Source organism: Passer domesticus, chromosome 3, assembly GCF_036417665.1.
Source record: "Passer domesticus isolate bPasDom1 chromosome 3, bPasDom1.hap1, whole genome shotgun sequence".
Taxonomy (NCBI): Eukaryota; Metazoa; Chordata; class Aves; order Passeriformes; family Passeridae; genus Passer; species Passer domesticus.
The window spans coordinates 4,260,517-4,273,637 of NC_087476.1; the positions used below are offsets into that span (position 1 = coordinate 4,260,517).

Consider the following 13,121-nt stretch of genomic DNA (forward strand, 5'->3'; position numbering starts at 1 on the left):
TCTATATAAAGGCTCAACATTAATACATGTGTAGATAGAAAAAGTATGTCTAGGGAAAAAGACAATTAACACATAGGAGAGTTGGTGCTTTTGAGAGCAAACCTGTGGTTCCCAGTGGTTATAAACAAGAAAATGTGAGATTTATCTCTTGCTTCGATTAAGCATATTCTGTAGAAAATTATGTAAAAAATTGTGGAAAGCAAAGAATTTTGGAAAAAAAAATATTTTATAGGTAGTCCCTATTCAAATACTATTTTTATAAGTGTATGAAATGAGAACTAAGTTATAAAATTTTGTTATAAACTCAAGAAACCAATGAAATCAATGAAACAAGGTAAGCCCCTCCATGACAGTGACAGAATAAAAAATGACATCAGGATAAGCAGAATATGAGCAATGATCAAGATAGTACTTAATCTGTTTTTTATACTAGAACTTATTTTTTTTTTTTTTTGTTTAAATACTTCAATTAACCCACATGTCTGGTCTCCCTTCCTCTTGCTAAGAATTGGTAGTGTTATCATGGAATGGTTTGGGTTGGAAGGAACCATAAAGATCATCTGATCATATGGTTCCACTCCCTGCCACAGGCACAGACACTTTCCACTACCCCAGGTTGCTCCAGCTCCCATCCATCCTGGTCTTTAGCACTTCCAGAGTTGGGCAGCCACAGCTTTTCTGGGCAACTTGTGCCAGGGCCTCCCCACCCTCACAGGGAAAGAATTTGTGAGGCAGGAGAGGCAGCTGGGTGGTAGATAGAGAGATCACCATTAAAAACTGCTTCCACCAGTAGCAAACTGGCTGTGGGATGAGCTGGTACAGCTGTCAGCTACTTCACACAAAGGGAGTAGGGTAGAGCCTTTGGAAGAGGTGTGAAGCTTCCAGACTTTGGGAATTTCCCTACTCTCTCCTGGGAAACACGGCTTGACCCAGGAAGGCACATCCCATGTGCAGTGTGACAAAATGGATGAGATTCCACTCTGTCCACATCCATTGTACAAGAAGTGACAGCATCTGTCACAGGAGAGCAAATATGGAAGGAGATCATGGAATAAACCATCCTGAAGTGACAGATTGGGATTTTCAGCTCATGAGAGGCAAGAACAAGGGAGGCATTTGACAGAACTGAAGAGCTTGAGTCAGAAAAAAAGGGGATGGAAATGGTTTTTCATGCACTATGCATTTAACCCACAGAATTCATTGCTTCAAGAAGTCGTTGAGACCAAATATCACAAAGATTCCAAAGACCAGTTCTTTATTACTGGCAAATCTTATCCAGTTATACTAACAAGCAGTAGGAGGAAAATGTTGGCAAGGAGTTGAAACCTTATGCTTTGAGGTGAAGCTAACCTCTAATTAGGGACTAAAATGAGATTTTTATGGGATGGGGAGATCACCCCACAGCCAGCTAAGAGGGAGACGTGTCTCATACTGTATTTGGAAGCATCTGGTTTTGAACAGCAGCTGGGGGAGTTCGCAGGATTAAATCAAGCACTGATCTAAACAAGTTGCCAGTTCTTATGTTCCAAAGCAGTTTTCCTCTCCCCTCTCTCAGTCACAAGTAGTTTGTAATCTAAAAAGTAACATAATACAAATTAAGTAGGAATATCCCTTTTCAACATTAAGTGACTTAGTTGGTTAAAATTGGGTTTTTCCAAACACAGCTTCCTTTAACTGTGGCTGGAGAGTCTGCCCAGGCTGACTGGCCTTGCTCAAGTCTAGAAATGCAGACTGTTGACAAACCAAAAAATGGACTGGATTAATCAGATCTTTAAAGGCTTGATAATTCTCCATATGGAGAAATAAAGAAGAAGGTGGAAATTTCACAGAATGCAATAACATTTTAGCTTTATTTTGTAATTTTATTGCAAACCCCTTTGTTTACCTACTTCTTCCAGTTCCTTTGTCTGTGAGAGAGTGACTGACTGAATATATGATTATATTTTCTTCTTCTCTTGTTTTCAGGTGGCAAACTCCTGTTTACTGGACCAGGACCTGTAGAACTGCATGCTCATTACATCCTGGTGTCTGATGGAGGAGAGCTCCAGGTGGGATCCCCTGAGGCCCCTTTCCATCACAAAGCACACATCTATCTCTATGGAAGCCTCCACTCTCCACTATTATTTCCATATGGAGTCAAATTCCTGGCAGTGAGGAATGGGACCCTTTCCATTCATGGTGAGTACATTTCTTTTGTTGTCAAAAGCAAAGGACAAATGAATAACAGAAAACAAAACAAAGAAAACACCAAAAAAAGGTTTTGGAAGAAAAATAAATTGACAAAACATTGGTCATGATTCTCATGGAATCATGAAATGGGTTGGGTTGGAAGAGACCTTAAATACCATTTAGTTCCAGCAGCCATTCCATGGACAGGGACACCTTCCACTATCCCAGGTTGCTCCAAGCCCCATCCAGCCTGGCCTTGGACACTTCCAGGGATCCAGGGGCAGCCACAGCTTCTCTGGGCACCCTATGCCAGGGCCTCCCCACCCTCACAGCTGAGAATTCCTTCCCAAATTCCCATTTATCCCTGCTGCTGGCAATGGTCTGTCCTGTCCCTCCAGGCCTTGTCCCCAGTCCCTCTCCAGCTCTGGAAGAGGCTCTGAGCTCTCCCCGGGTCCTTCTCTTCTCCAGGAGAACATCCCCAGCTCCCCCAGCCTGGCTCCAGAGCAGAGGGGCTCCAGCCCTCAAAACATCATCATGGCCACTTCTGGACCCATTCCAACAACTCCACACCATTCTTATATCGTGGCATAGAAGAATGTAGGTGTGGAGCTTGAAGACTATGAAATATGGGTATAAAATAGCCATTTGTTGATGAAGGATTTTGGACATGGAATTCAAGTCCAAACTCAGCATGATTCAGAACATTGGTGCACATTTCTCAAGTTCTTCTCTGCTGGGCTATTTTTAAAAGCTCTATGTCTCATAGAGGAGGAGGAGGAAAAAGGGGAAAAAGAAAAAAACGTCTGAATGTCTCATCCCCCTTCCTCCTGTTCTTGTGTGTCAGTCTTCCTGCTGGTGGGTGTTCACACCCTCCAGCAGGTCTTGAACTTCCACCCTGTGCCCTACAGGAGGAAATGTTGCTGTCTCTGCACAGAGACACGTGGCTTTCGGACAAAAATGATGTCAGGCACCAAGGGTACCATCTGAGCACAGGCAGGGAGTGAGTTGTGCCTCTGTGCCATCATCCTGCCAGCTCACAGGAGCTGAGCAAGGTTGGGAGAGGTCAGGCTTGGAGGGGAGTCTGTGAGCAGATGCTTTTCTGAATCAGGAGATATGAGCAGGGGCTGAGGAAGGAGCTCCTGGCAGGGCAGGAGAGGCGGGGCTGCACCTCAGCACCATGTCAGGTGCTCTTGATCCCTTCATTGAGACACAGCAAGGCTCAATTATTTACTGCCTGTGAAAGGCTTCAGCAATTTCAGTGAAGTGGCTTCGCAGAGCGTTTCTGCCCCATTTCCTGGAGGGTCTCTGTGAAGGAGGGCTATTAGAGCATCTTGGCTGAATTCACTGTCTGTTACTGGCCATTGAGCTTCACACAGTTATCCCAGCCCTGAGCTCAGTAACTCCCGTTAGATTAAAGCTTGCCTTCCAGAAAGGCTTGGTCTTTGAGGATGTCAAGGGAGACAGAAACCAGCTTCTTCCTTAGAGGCTTTTTCCAGGGGATTAATTTGGTTAATCATCCTTTTTCCCCCCCTTTTAAAAGAAAAGTATTGAGATTTGAATTTGCCTCATAGCAGCTTTTGCTGCTTCACTTTCTGTGTCTTCTGCCACTTTAAAGTGTCCTTCTATTCTTGGTTTGACCCCTGTAAGCCAGGATTTTGTCCTTAGATTGTCAGCAATTTACAGCATGAGCCTTCACTTTTCCATGCTTTTTGTTTTCTAGCAAAAAAGCCAGTAGCAACTCTTGGCAGCTGTGCCTCCTGTGCTGCTTCTGCTTTCTATTCCAAGCCTGTATCAACTCTGCCTTGGTGACTCCATCACCCACAAAATTGAAGACAAACAGGGCAGAGCACATTTTGCAGTCTTGCCTTGACATGATGGAGGGAGGTAAACCCAGGCATCCACATCAGTGCCTTTGAGTCTTTTCTCAATGGTAATTTTTCCATTTTACTCAGTGCCATAATTCTCAGTCAATCCTCATTCCCTAGGAAAACAAGAGGATGAGGTCTGCAATCCAAGCATTACCTGAATGGAGACATACAGAGTCAAAAGTGGCTTGACCCTTAGTGGAAAAAACTCTTGGTTTAAATTTTTCATAAATTATTGGATTATTGAAAGGCTTGTGTGGGAAGGGATGTTAAAGACCATGTAGTCCACCCTCATTCTATAGGCAGGGATGCCTTCCACTATTCCAGGTTGTTTGGGGTCCCATCCAAACTGTCCTTGGACAATTCCAGGGATTCAGGGGCAGCCACAGCTTCTCTGGGCACCCTGAGCCAGGGTGTCCCAACCCTCACAGGGAAGAAATTATTCCGAATATCCCATCTAACTCTGGCTCTGGCAGTTTGAAGCCATTTCCCTGGTCCTGTCCCTCTATCTCTTGTCCCAAGTCCTTCTCCAGCTCTCCTGGAGCTCCTTTAGGCACTGGAAGGGGCTCTGAGGCCTCCCTGATCCTTCTCTTCTTCAGGCTGAGCAATGCCAACTGTTACTTTATTATTATTATTCAAAAACAATTCCTATTCAAGAAATCATATCAATTTCTTATTCAACATATTCAGAGTAGCTCTGAAGTCACTTTTAAACTCTGCACAACACACAGCCCTGTGCATGGCTGCAATTATTGCTCATTCAAACCATGTAATCTGCAATTTTACATTGAAGCAGTAGAAGCCTGCTAGAAAACATGACATAAAGTAGTGGGGTCTTTTACTGGGTTCATATTGCTTACATGGAAAAAAAAATCTGCTGTTCTGTCTTTAATTTAGCATCAGTCTGCTCTGTGGTATAGAACAAATTGTGGAGCATGACAGCCCCTTTCATATATATATATGTGAAAGAAGCTGACATGCTCTGCAATACACATTTGTGAGATACATTTATACACACAAATATATATGTTATCTCAGATCAAAATCATTAAATAAGCAGGTTTCCAAATTCTCGGCTGTCTTGGCCAAGACAGGACTAAGTGCATTTTAATTCCTTTTCTCTTTCAGGCTGGGAATGAATGTTGGGGGATGATGCTCTGCAGCTCTGGCTGAATTCAGATTGTTTAGTAAGCGCTGTCAGCTCCTCACTTTGATATGTTAATATGACTAAGGGTTTCCCACAATTCCCTCATGACTGGCAGTCCTTTGCTCCGGTAGTTGTAGCAGACTGGGAAATTTCACTGTTGCCTTTGGCTTTAGCCAACTCCCCTGCCAGTCAGAGCGTGCCACCCATAAACTGCCTGTCACTCACCCGTCACTTTGAGAGGGGGCTTCAGCCAGCCAGGGCAACTCGACTTTTTGACAATGTAATTATGGCCCTTGCATCCGCAGTAGGGGCCTGAGCCGGGCTGGGAGAGTTTTATTGATTGTTCAGAAGGGAAATTTATCACTGTCTCCAGCTCCATTCGTGCTCTATTCCCTGAGAAACTCTCCTGACAAGCTTCGGGAGAGAAGTTCAGTGTGGTGGCCTTGGCTGTTCTTGTTCCTTTGTCCTTCCCAGGGAAACTGGAGACACCAGTGGATGCTGAGTGGGGGCAGGAGCTGGGTGCAGAGTGGAGATGCTGCATCAGAACAAAGGACACCCAACCTGTCCTTGTGACAGCCTGGTCTTGTGGTCCTAACCCTTATCACAGAATCCCAGAATGGTTTGGGTTGGAAGAGGCCTTAAAGACCATCCAGTTCCACCTCCAACCATGGGCAGGGACATCTTCCACTATTCCAGTTGCTCCAAGCCCCATCCAACCCGGCCTTGGACACTTCCAGGTTTCCAGGGACAGCCATAGCTTCTCTGGGCAACCTGTGCCAGGGCCTCACCACCCTCATAGGGAAGAATTTCTTCCCAATATTCCATCTAAACCCACCCTCCTTCCCCTTAAGACCATTTATTCTTGTCCTGTCGTTCCAGGCCCTTGTTAAAAATCCCTCTCCAGCTCTCCTGGAGCTCCTTTAGGCCCTGGAAGGGGCTCTGAGCTCTCCCTGGAGCCTTCTCTTTTCCAGGTGAATGCCCCCAGCTCTCCCAGCCTGGCTCCAGAACAGAGATATTGCCACATACTGAAAAATTTTAAAGATTTTTTTATTTTCAGCAGTCCTGTGAAGGTGATCTTGTTGTTCCATTGTGTCCCCATGAAACAGGTTGTGAGTCTTTCCAAAAAAAGATCAGCATTTCTTTGTCAGGCATTTATCTAAAACTTTGTGTGAGCACTCTAGTGGGAAAGAATATGAGCTGTGAGCAACCTATTCTAGTGGAAGGTGTTCCTCCTGTGGCAGAGGGTTAGAACTGGATGATCTTTAAGGTCTCTTCCAAAACAAAACCTCCTGTGATTCTGTGGTTCCATGAGCCTGTTCCCTGAATTTTGACTAATAATATGTATCCCCTCAGTTAGATGAAAAATGTTACACTTCAGATTAAAAACGTTTGCATTCACCTTGTCCAAACTATGAAAGGTGTGTGATAAAGAAAAAAAAACCATCCTGAGAGTTTTGGTTTAATAACTTATTTATAATCAGGATACTTACAGAGGTGTCAGTAGTGACTTCAGTGCTCTAAAATCATGGCCAGTCCTACTGCAAAGAATGTCCCTGTATTTGCAATGATGAAAATTATATTTTAGAGGTAAATCTGCATGACTTCTATCCCAGATTTCTCTGCAGCCAAAGCCATCTAATACTTTTTCAGGGTTATCTCAGGAAAAAAAGAAAAAAAAGTATTTTTTATCAGTTGAACCAATTATTAATTTTAATTGCTTTTAATCAATAATAAAACACAAAATATTTGTGAGCTATTCACTGTGCTCTACAAAGCCTGTGCATTCCTCCAGAGATCAAACATTTAATCAAATGCCTCTTGCTTTGCCTCCATTAGGCAGTGTTATGTATCTGTGCTGAGTTTGAGATTAAGAGATCATAGACAACATGAGAGAATTTGTTCTGCTTTACTCACATATTAAAAAGAAAATCTTCCCAGGGGGAAAAAATAGGGGGAAAAAATCTGTAGCAGGGGGATTCAAGATAGGGTGCAGAGATCTGTTAGAGAAAATATATTTTTTTACTCTACTGAAATGCATCTATTCAGTAAATGTTATTTTTCACTGCTGAACTTCCTGATTTCCTGAGCTTGCTTCCATAGGTTGGTTTTCCTTAGGTGCCAGTTATTCTGTGTGGGGGTTGCAGGAGTCTTTTTTCCTCCTGTGACAGTGTTTTTCCTTTCCAAGACCTTGACTTTAACATGATGCATTAAAGCAGATGGCTCTGGAACAGAAGGCTGAGCTGCCTTGAATCCCCTCGTGTTCACCAGGGGTAAGAAACTGCACTTAGGCACTTCCCATGGAGTAACTAATGTACAATGACTTGTGCCTTCACTTTCTTATTCACAAATATAAGATGACCATTAGATTTTAAAGACCTAGCAGATGGGGGAGGAAAAAAAGAGTTGGGTTCAGGGCAAGCTGCTGTGTCTTTCACAGTTTGCCCTTCTTTCTAACAGAAATGCATCTATTATTTTTGATTTAAGCTTAAATCAGTTGATTTGTGTTTTGGTGCTGATCTTACTGGGAAAAACATGATGCAAAGGGGACATAGAGATGTAAACTAATATATATTATATTATAAATATAATATAATACAATACACACTATATATTGAAAGAGAATAGAATAAAATAGGATATGATAGAATATATAAATACACCATAGCTAATATATTACCTTGTGATTCCTGACAAGGTGCAGGTCTGTGGATTGTTACAAATGTGGAGGCATATTATATATTAAATAATTTCCTCCTTCAAACTTTCAAATATAACATCAAAATACTGCTTCCAATTCTGGTGCCAACAGAACCCAGTTGTTATTGGCTGGAGGAAGAGAACACTGAGCAGCAAATTCAGGGTTAATTTCCACCCTTAACAGGAGAAAGGCTGAGAAGTCTGGGCTTCCCAGGTGGGTGGTGGAGGTGTTCAAGAAAAAACTGGATATGGCACTCAGTGCTCCTGTTTAGTTGACAAGGCAGGGGTTGGTCACAGGTTGGACTAAGCCTTGGTGATATTTTCAAACCTGAGTGATTCTGAGAATTTTGTCAAATTGAGGGGCCTGGACCCAGCCCTGGCTTTCCCCAGAGCTGTGGGCTGAGCCAGGCAGGGACCCTCCCTTTGGGCTCACCCTCACTTTTCTTGGTGCTGAACTCTCCTCCATCACATTCTGGGGACACAGGAAGCTGATCCTGGCCTGGCAATGGTTGTGCTGCCCCACATTCCCACTCCTGCAGGGAGATATGCCCTGTCTCACTCCACAGCAGCACGGGAGATGATGTGGCAATCACACAAAGTGGCACCAGCTGTCTGCAGCTCCCTGCAGGATCCTTTGTCCTTGGCTGCCACGGCTGGAGCTCTTTGTTCCTGGGATCTGCCTAAAGACCTTTTCCTCCACAGCATCTTTGGTTGTGAGCTCGTTCTAGGTGTGGAGCATGGATTTTGGTTTATACAATGGCATTGCAGGAATGTCCTTCCCCTTGTTTTCAGGACTGATGTGACTTAGCAAAGTGACTGGGGGATCTCTGATTAAAGGGAATGTTTGGAAATTTGTGCATTTATAGGACAGCATGCAGGGAAGGTACATATACATTTACATTTTTTGCAGTGTAAATTGTCAGAAAAGGGCAACAGACCTCTGTAAGATCCTGTTATCATGGAACAGTTTGTGTTGAAAGGGTCCTTAAACCCATTTAATTCCAAATTCCTGACATGGCAGGGACATTTGCCACTAGACCAGGTTGCTCCAAGCTCCATCCAGCCTCATCTTGAACATTTCCAGGAAAAGAACATGATAATCCTTGCTTTCTCCAGGATGCTGTTGAAAGATATTCAGGTGGAAATGTTTTAAGTGAAAACTGCAGTTTCATGAACAGGAAACATTCAGCAGGACTAGGTCACTTTCAAGGTTATCTCCCAGTGGAGAACATAAAATTATTCAGTTTGTCCTCTTGTCCAGATGATGTCAGATTTTTTATTTTTGCTCACTGAGAGAAGATCCAAGATCAAGTTGGATGGGGCTCTGAGCAACCTGATCCAGCTGGTGTTCCTGCTCCTTCAACAGGAGGAGGGCAGCTGGACTGATACTCTGATTCTAAACTACGAATTGAGCCCACCTAAAATACCCAGTGTGGTCCTGCTGCAGCTTCTTGTCAAAGAGCTGATAAACTCTTGGGTGTCCTAAGGGTTAACAAGCAGTTATAAATCAGAAAGGATTTATAGGATCCCCCTCTTTCACCTCGGGATGGGGATGAAAAGCTCAGTGCAGTGGCTGTGGCAGGAGAGCTGCTCTGCATCTCCCCAGGAGCTTCCCACACACAGCAGAGAGTCCTGCAGGACTGCACAGGGGTGGGAGCAGCTCCCAGTTCCTGGCAGAGATGTCCCTGCCTTTCTAAGATGTGTAGCAGGTAAAAAAAGTAGAAAACCAAAAAAAAACTCTAACAAACTCCTCTCATTGCAAAATAATCTAAAAACATACAAATTCTTATGGAATACACCTAGGACTGGAGTTAACAGACAGCAAAAATAGCTGGAAACATTCAAGTCCAGAGGGTTGACAGATCACAGTTCAAGCAAATGTTTTTTAACGCATTTGAAAAGATAGGAATGCAGCTCTCATTCTTCTTATTTGATTCCATCTTTGAAACAAACCCTTTATGCCCAGTGACTGGAGAAGTCACTGCAGGAGCTGAGGTAGCTGTGACATTTTAAAAAAAATTAAAATTATAAAATCCAGGTTCATAAAATATTTTTTCCTAGTCCTTAATTAAGGATCTGTCACTTGAAGATCCATTTGGCCATAGAGAGCTGTAGCAGCACATCTGTGTGCTATCCTGACTAAAGAGGCTTTCTGGAAAAGATTTTCTATTCCTTTTAAGTTGAAGAATTTAGTCCATTATTATTCTTATGGTTTGTTTTATTAACTGAAGCAAAAGCAGCAAAATGTCTTTGTCATGGATCAAAAATATATTTAAAAAATCTCATCTTTTTCCTGGAGCACCAATTGCCAATGGCAGTACTGCCAGTTATCACTTTGACATTTGAAAATTTTAGGAAAATTTTAGGAATGGACAAGCTAAGTTTGATTAGGAAGTACATTTTTGGTCAGGAAAAGGGAACAATAATAAGGGATTATGACAATGGAGAGGAAGCTATATTCCTATGATAGTCTGACACCAGAAATGCTGCAGGAAAGTGTGTTGTGTTTTATTACCAGAGACAATCATAGAGTCACAGAATGGTTTGGGCTGGAAGAGACCTTAAAGGTCTTCTAGTTTCACCTCCCTGACATAGGTGACAGGTTTTTTTATATTTAAAAAAAGGCCCCAATAAACAGTTATAGTCTATTGAATTATATTATTAATGTCTCTTATGGCTCTTGAAAGTTTTTTTTGTTTGTTTGTTTTGGTTTGGTTTGGTTTTTTGTTTGTTTGTTTTTGTTTTGCTTTTGCTTTTGCTTTTGCTTTTGCTTTTGTTTTTTGTTGGGGTAGGAAAATAGGTTTCTTTTCACTTTGTTCCTGGAAACTGAAAGCTCCTATTCCAATTTACACTAAAGATTTACAGTATAGCTGCAACAGATTGACAAATTATCTGCAGTGTAATTTGTACATTCCCAGTAAGTAGATTTTGTGTCTGCGCCCTGCAGTTCTCGTAAATTCCTTTTGTGGAATAAAGGGATCTCATTACCTCAACTTTAAAACGCCAATAAAGAGTCAAGAGGTGTAAAAGAGCTTTATAGTTTGTCAACACCACAAACAACTGTGTGTTCACAACTGAGTTAATTAATTTGTGGTGAATAGAAACGAAAATGAGATGCAGCAGGGTCTTGGGTGTCAGAGGAGAAAGGTTCAAACCCTGCTGCCCTATGACAAAAAGGGGAAGTTTTTTTAAAAAAAATTAAGTTTTGAAGTTTATTAAAACAACTTTTGGGAGAAAGACCAACAGAACCATGGCAGGCTTTAAGAGAACTGGAACTATTTCTCTTAAAACCTATTAAAAGATTCCAATTTTTACCAACACTCCCATGTGTAAACCCTACTCTCCATCTCTGCCTGGCTGGATGTGGCTCACACTGCTTGCTGTCAGGCTTGGTTAGGAGGTTCCCTGGGTGTCTAAAGTTAGGTAACAACATGTACTGCAAAAAGTCTTGTTTTCAGATCAGGGACATCTGTTTTCCATGAAAGCAGCTTGTCGTCTTCTCATGCAAATTCTCAGAAGCCTCCCTATAGATTTAAAGTGAAATTAATGTAACCATATAGAAATGTATGAAAGGCAGAAGTACCTTTCAACAGGAACAGGGTGTGCAGGCTGTGACTGTTGAAGGCTGGAGACAAGCTGGAATTTAATGGATCAGTCTCAGTTAGAAGGAGAGTCGTTGCCTGGAAAGTTATTCCCTGGAAGGAGGGGGATTGGTAATAAAAGGTAACTGAGGTATCAACACCTCCTGGTGTTCTGACAGAAAGCTGGAGGTGACTCAGAGCTCTGACCTCTTTTGGTTTTGGTCTGTCTCTTGGACTAGGACAAATTATCTGCTTTTGAGTTTATCTGTTTAAACTGATTCAGTTTCCCTTTCCAGTGAGAAAGCATTCCAGTAGCTGCAGGAATCCTGCCACTGGAATTTATACCTGAGGAGTGAGGAACAAGTAGAAATTCCAACAAGAGTCTAAGTTGTTGGAATTGTTGGAATAGTTGTTGGAAGAGTCTAAGTGTTGATTTTCAGATGTATTGGACTGTTCCTAGATGGAATACAGATTTTATTTTTGAAAAACTTGTCTGGCTCAGTGGAAACTCCCTTCCCAGCTTTATTACCACATTTCTGTGTTACCCCAAAGAAGCCTCTTAACCCTTTTTCATCTCATCCACACCTTGCCTTGTGTACAATGAGTTTAATACTTTTATCTTGGGAGGTCTTAACTGTGTTTCCATGGCATAAAGACTCAGCCATGGGCTCTTTATGACTGCTGTGGTAGGACTTGTCTGTGTCCAGAGGAGAGATTCCCATTAGGTCTGGCCTTAAGTATCTGCATGTGTGGAGTGCCTAATCCAAAACATGGAATGGTTTGGATTGGAGAGGACCATAAAGTCAAGTTCCACCCCCTCCAGCATGGTAGGCCTTGGTTTAATACAAAAAATAAATTAAAAATTAGTCACCTCCAATGGTGATCAGCATCAATCCAAGTTTCTCTTCTAGTGAAAGCTGGAACACATTTTAAGGCAGTGGGCAAGAGGTGGTATTTTCTAAATGTGCAAAGAATGGGTAAAATAATTACTTGAGTACTTTGTAGATGGTCTGGCAAAGAGAGACTTTAAAGATGCATTGTCTGAAGCAAAATTTCCCACTGTGATGAGGAGCGGGATGTGGGGGTGCCTTTCTCAGCTGAGATCAGTAGTGCTGCTTTTTGGCCTCTCCCTCCCTTTCTGCTCTGGAGTGCTGAAGTTTGGCAGAGAAGCTGAACTTGTACTTAGGGAGGGAATCAATTAAAGGGAGCCCAGGTCTGTGCATCCCTTCAGGTCCAAGGGCACCTGTACCTTTTTAGGGACAGCCACAAGTGAGGGCAGACGGAGTTTCCAAGGCTCCTTGGCCTCTCAGGTGTTTTCTGAGCCACTTTGTGTCAATCCTCTGGTCTGAATGAGGGGATAACTTTCCTGTGCCTGCAGTGGGACAGAGAAACTCCTCTAAGTGATTCAGATTGTGTAGGATCCCCAGGAGCTCATTTTCCCCACTGACTACAGGACTTGGTTCCCAATCAATTTGCAGCAGCCTCTCTTACTCTGTAGTAATTCCTTTCAAACCCATTTATTTCAGTGTTTCCAACTGCTGCAGCTTCAGCCTTCAAAGCTGGGTGACCAGAGATGAATATCAAACACCCAGTTCACCCAGTTAAAGTTTTCAGTGCCCTTTGAGTCAACCACTGTACCCCTGGAAGAGGAAATGACGCTCA

At 42.7% G+C, this 13,121-nt stretch overlaps 1 protein-coding gene across 12 annotated transcripts in view; it reads left to right on the top strand.

Moving 5' to 3' along the window:
* The window catches only part of PKHD1 (PKHD1 ciliary IPT domain containing fibrocystin/polyductin), a 238,684-nt gene that overhangs the window by 87,933 nt on the left and 137,630 nt on the right, over positions 1 to 13,121 (top strand). For all 12 annotated transcript variants that reach the window (XR_010357918.1, XM_064411623.1, XM_064411625.1 and 9 more), the window contains one exon: positions 1,966 to 2,178. Coding sequence is in view for 11 of the 12 variants with exons in the window: in XM_064411623.1 (XP_064267693.1) it covers positions 1,966 to 2,178 (213 nt within the window). In the remaining variant the exon portion in view is untranslated. The remainder of the gene's footprint in view (positions 1 to 1,965; positions 2,179 to 13,121) is intronic.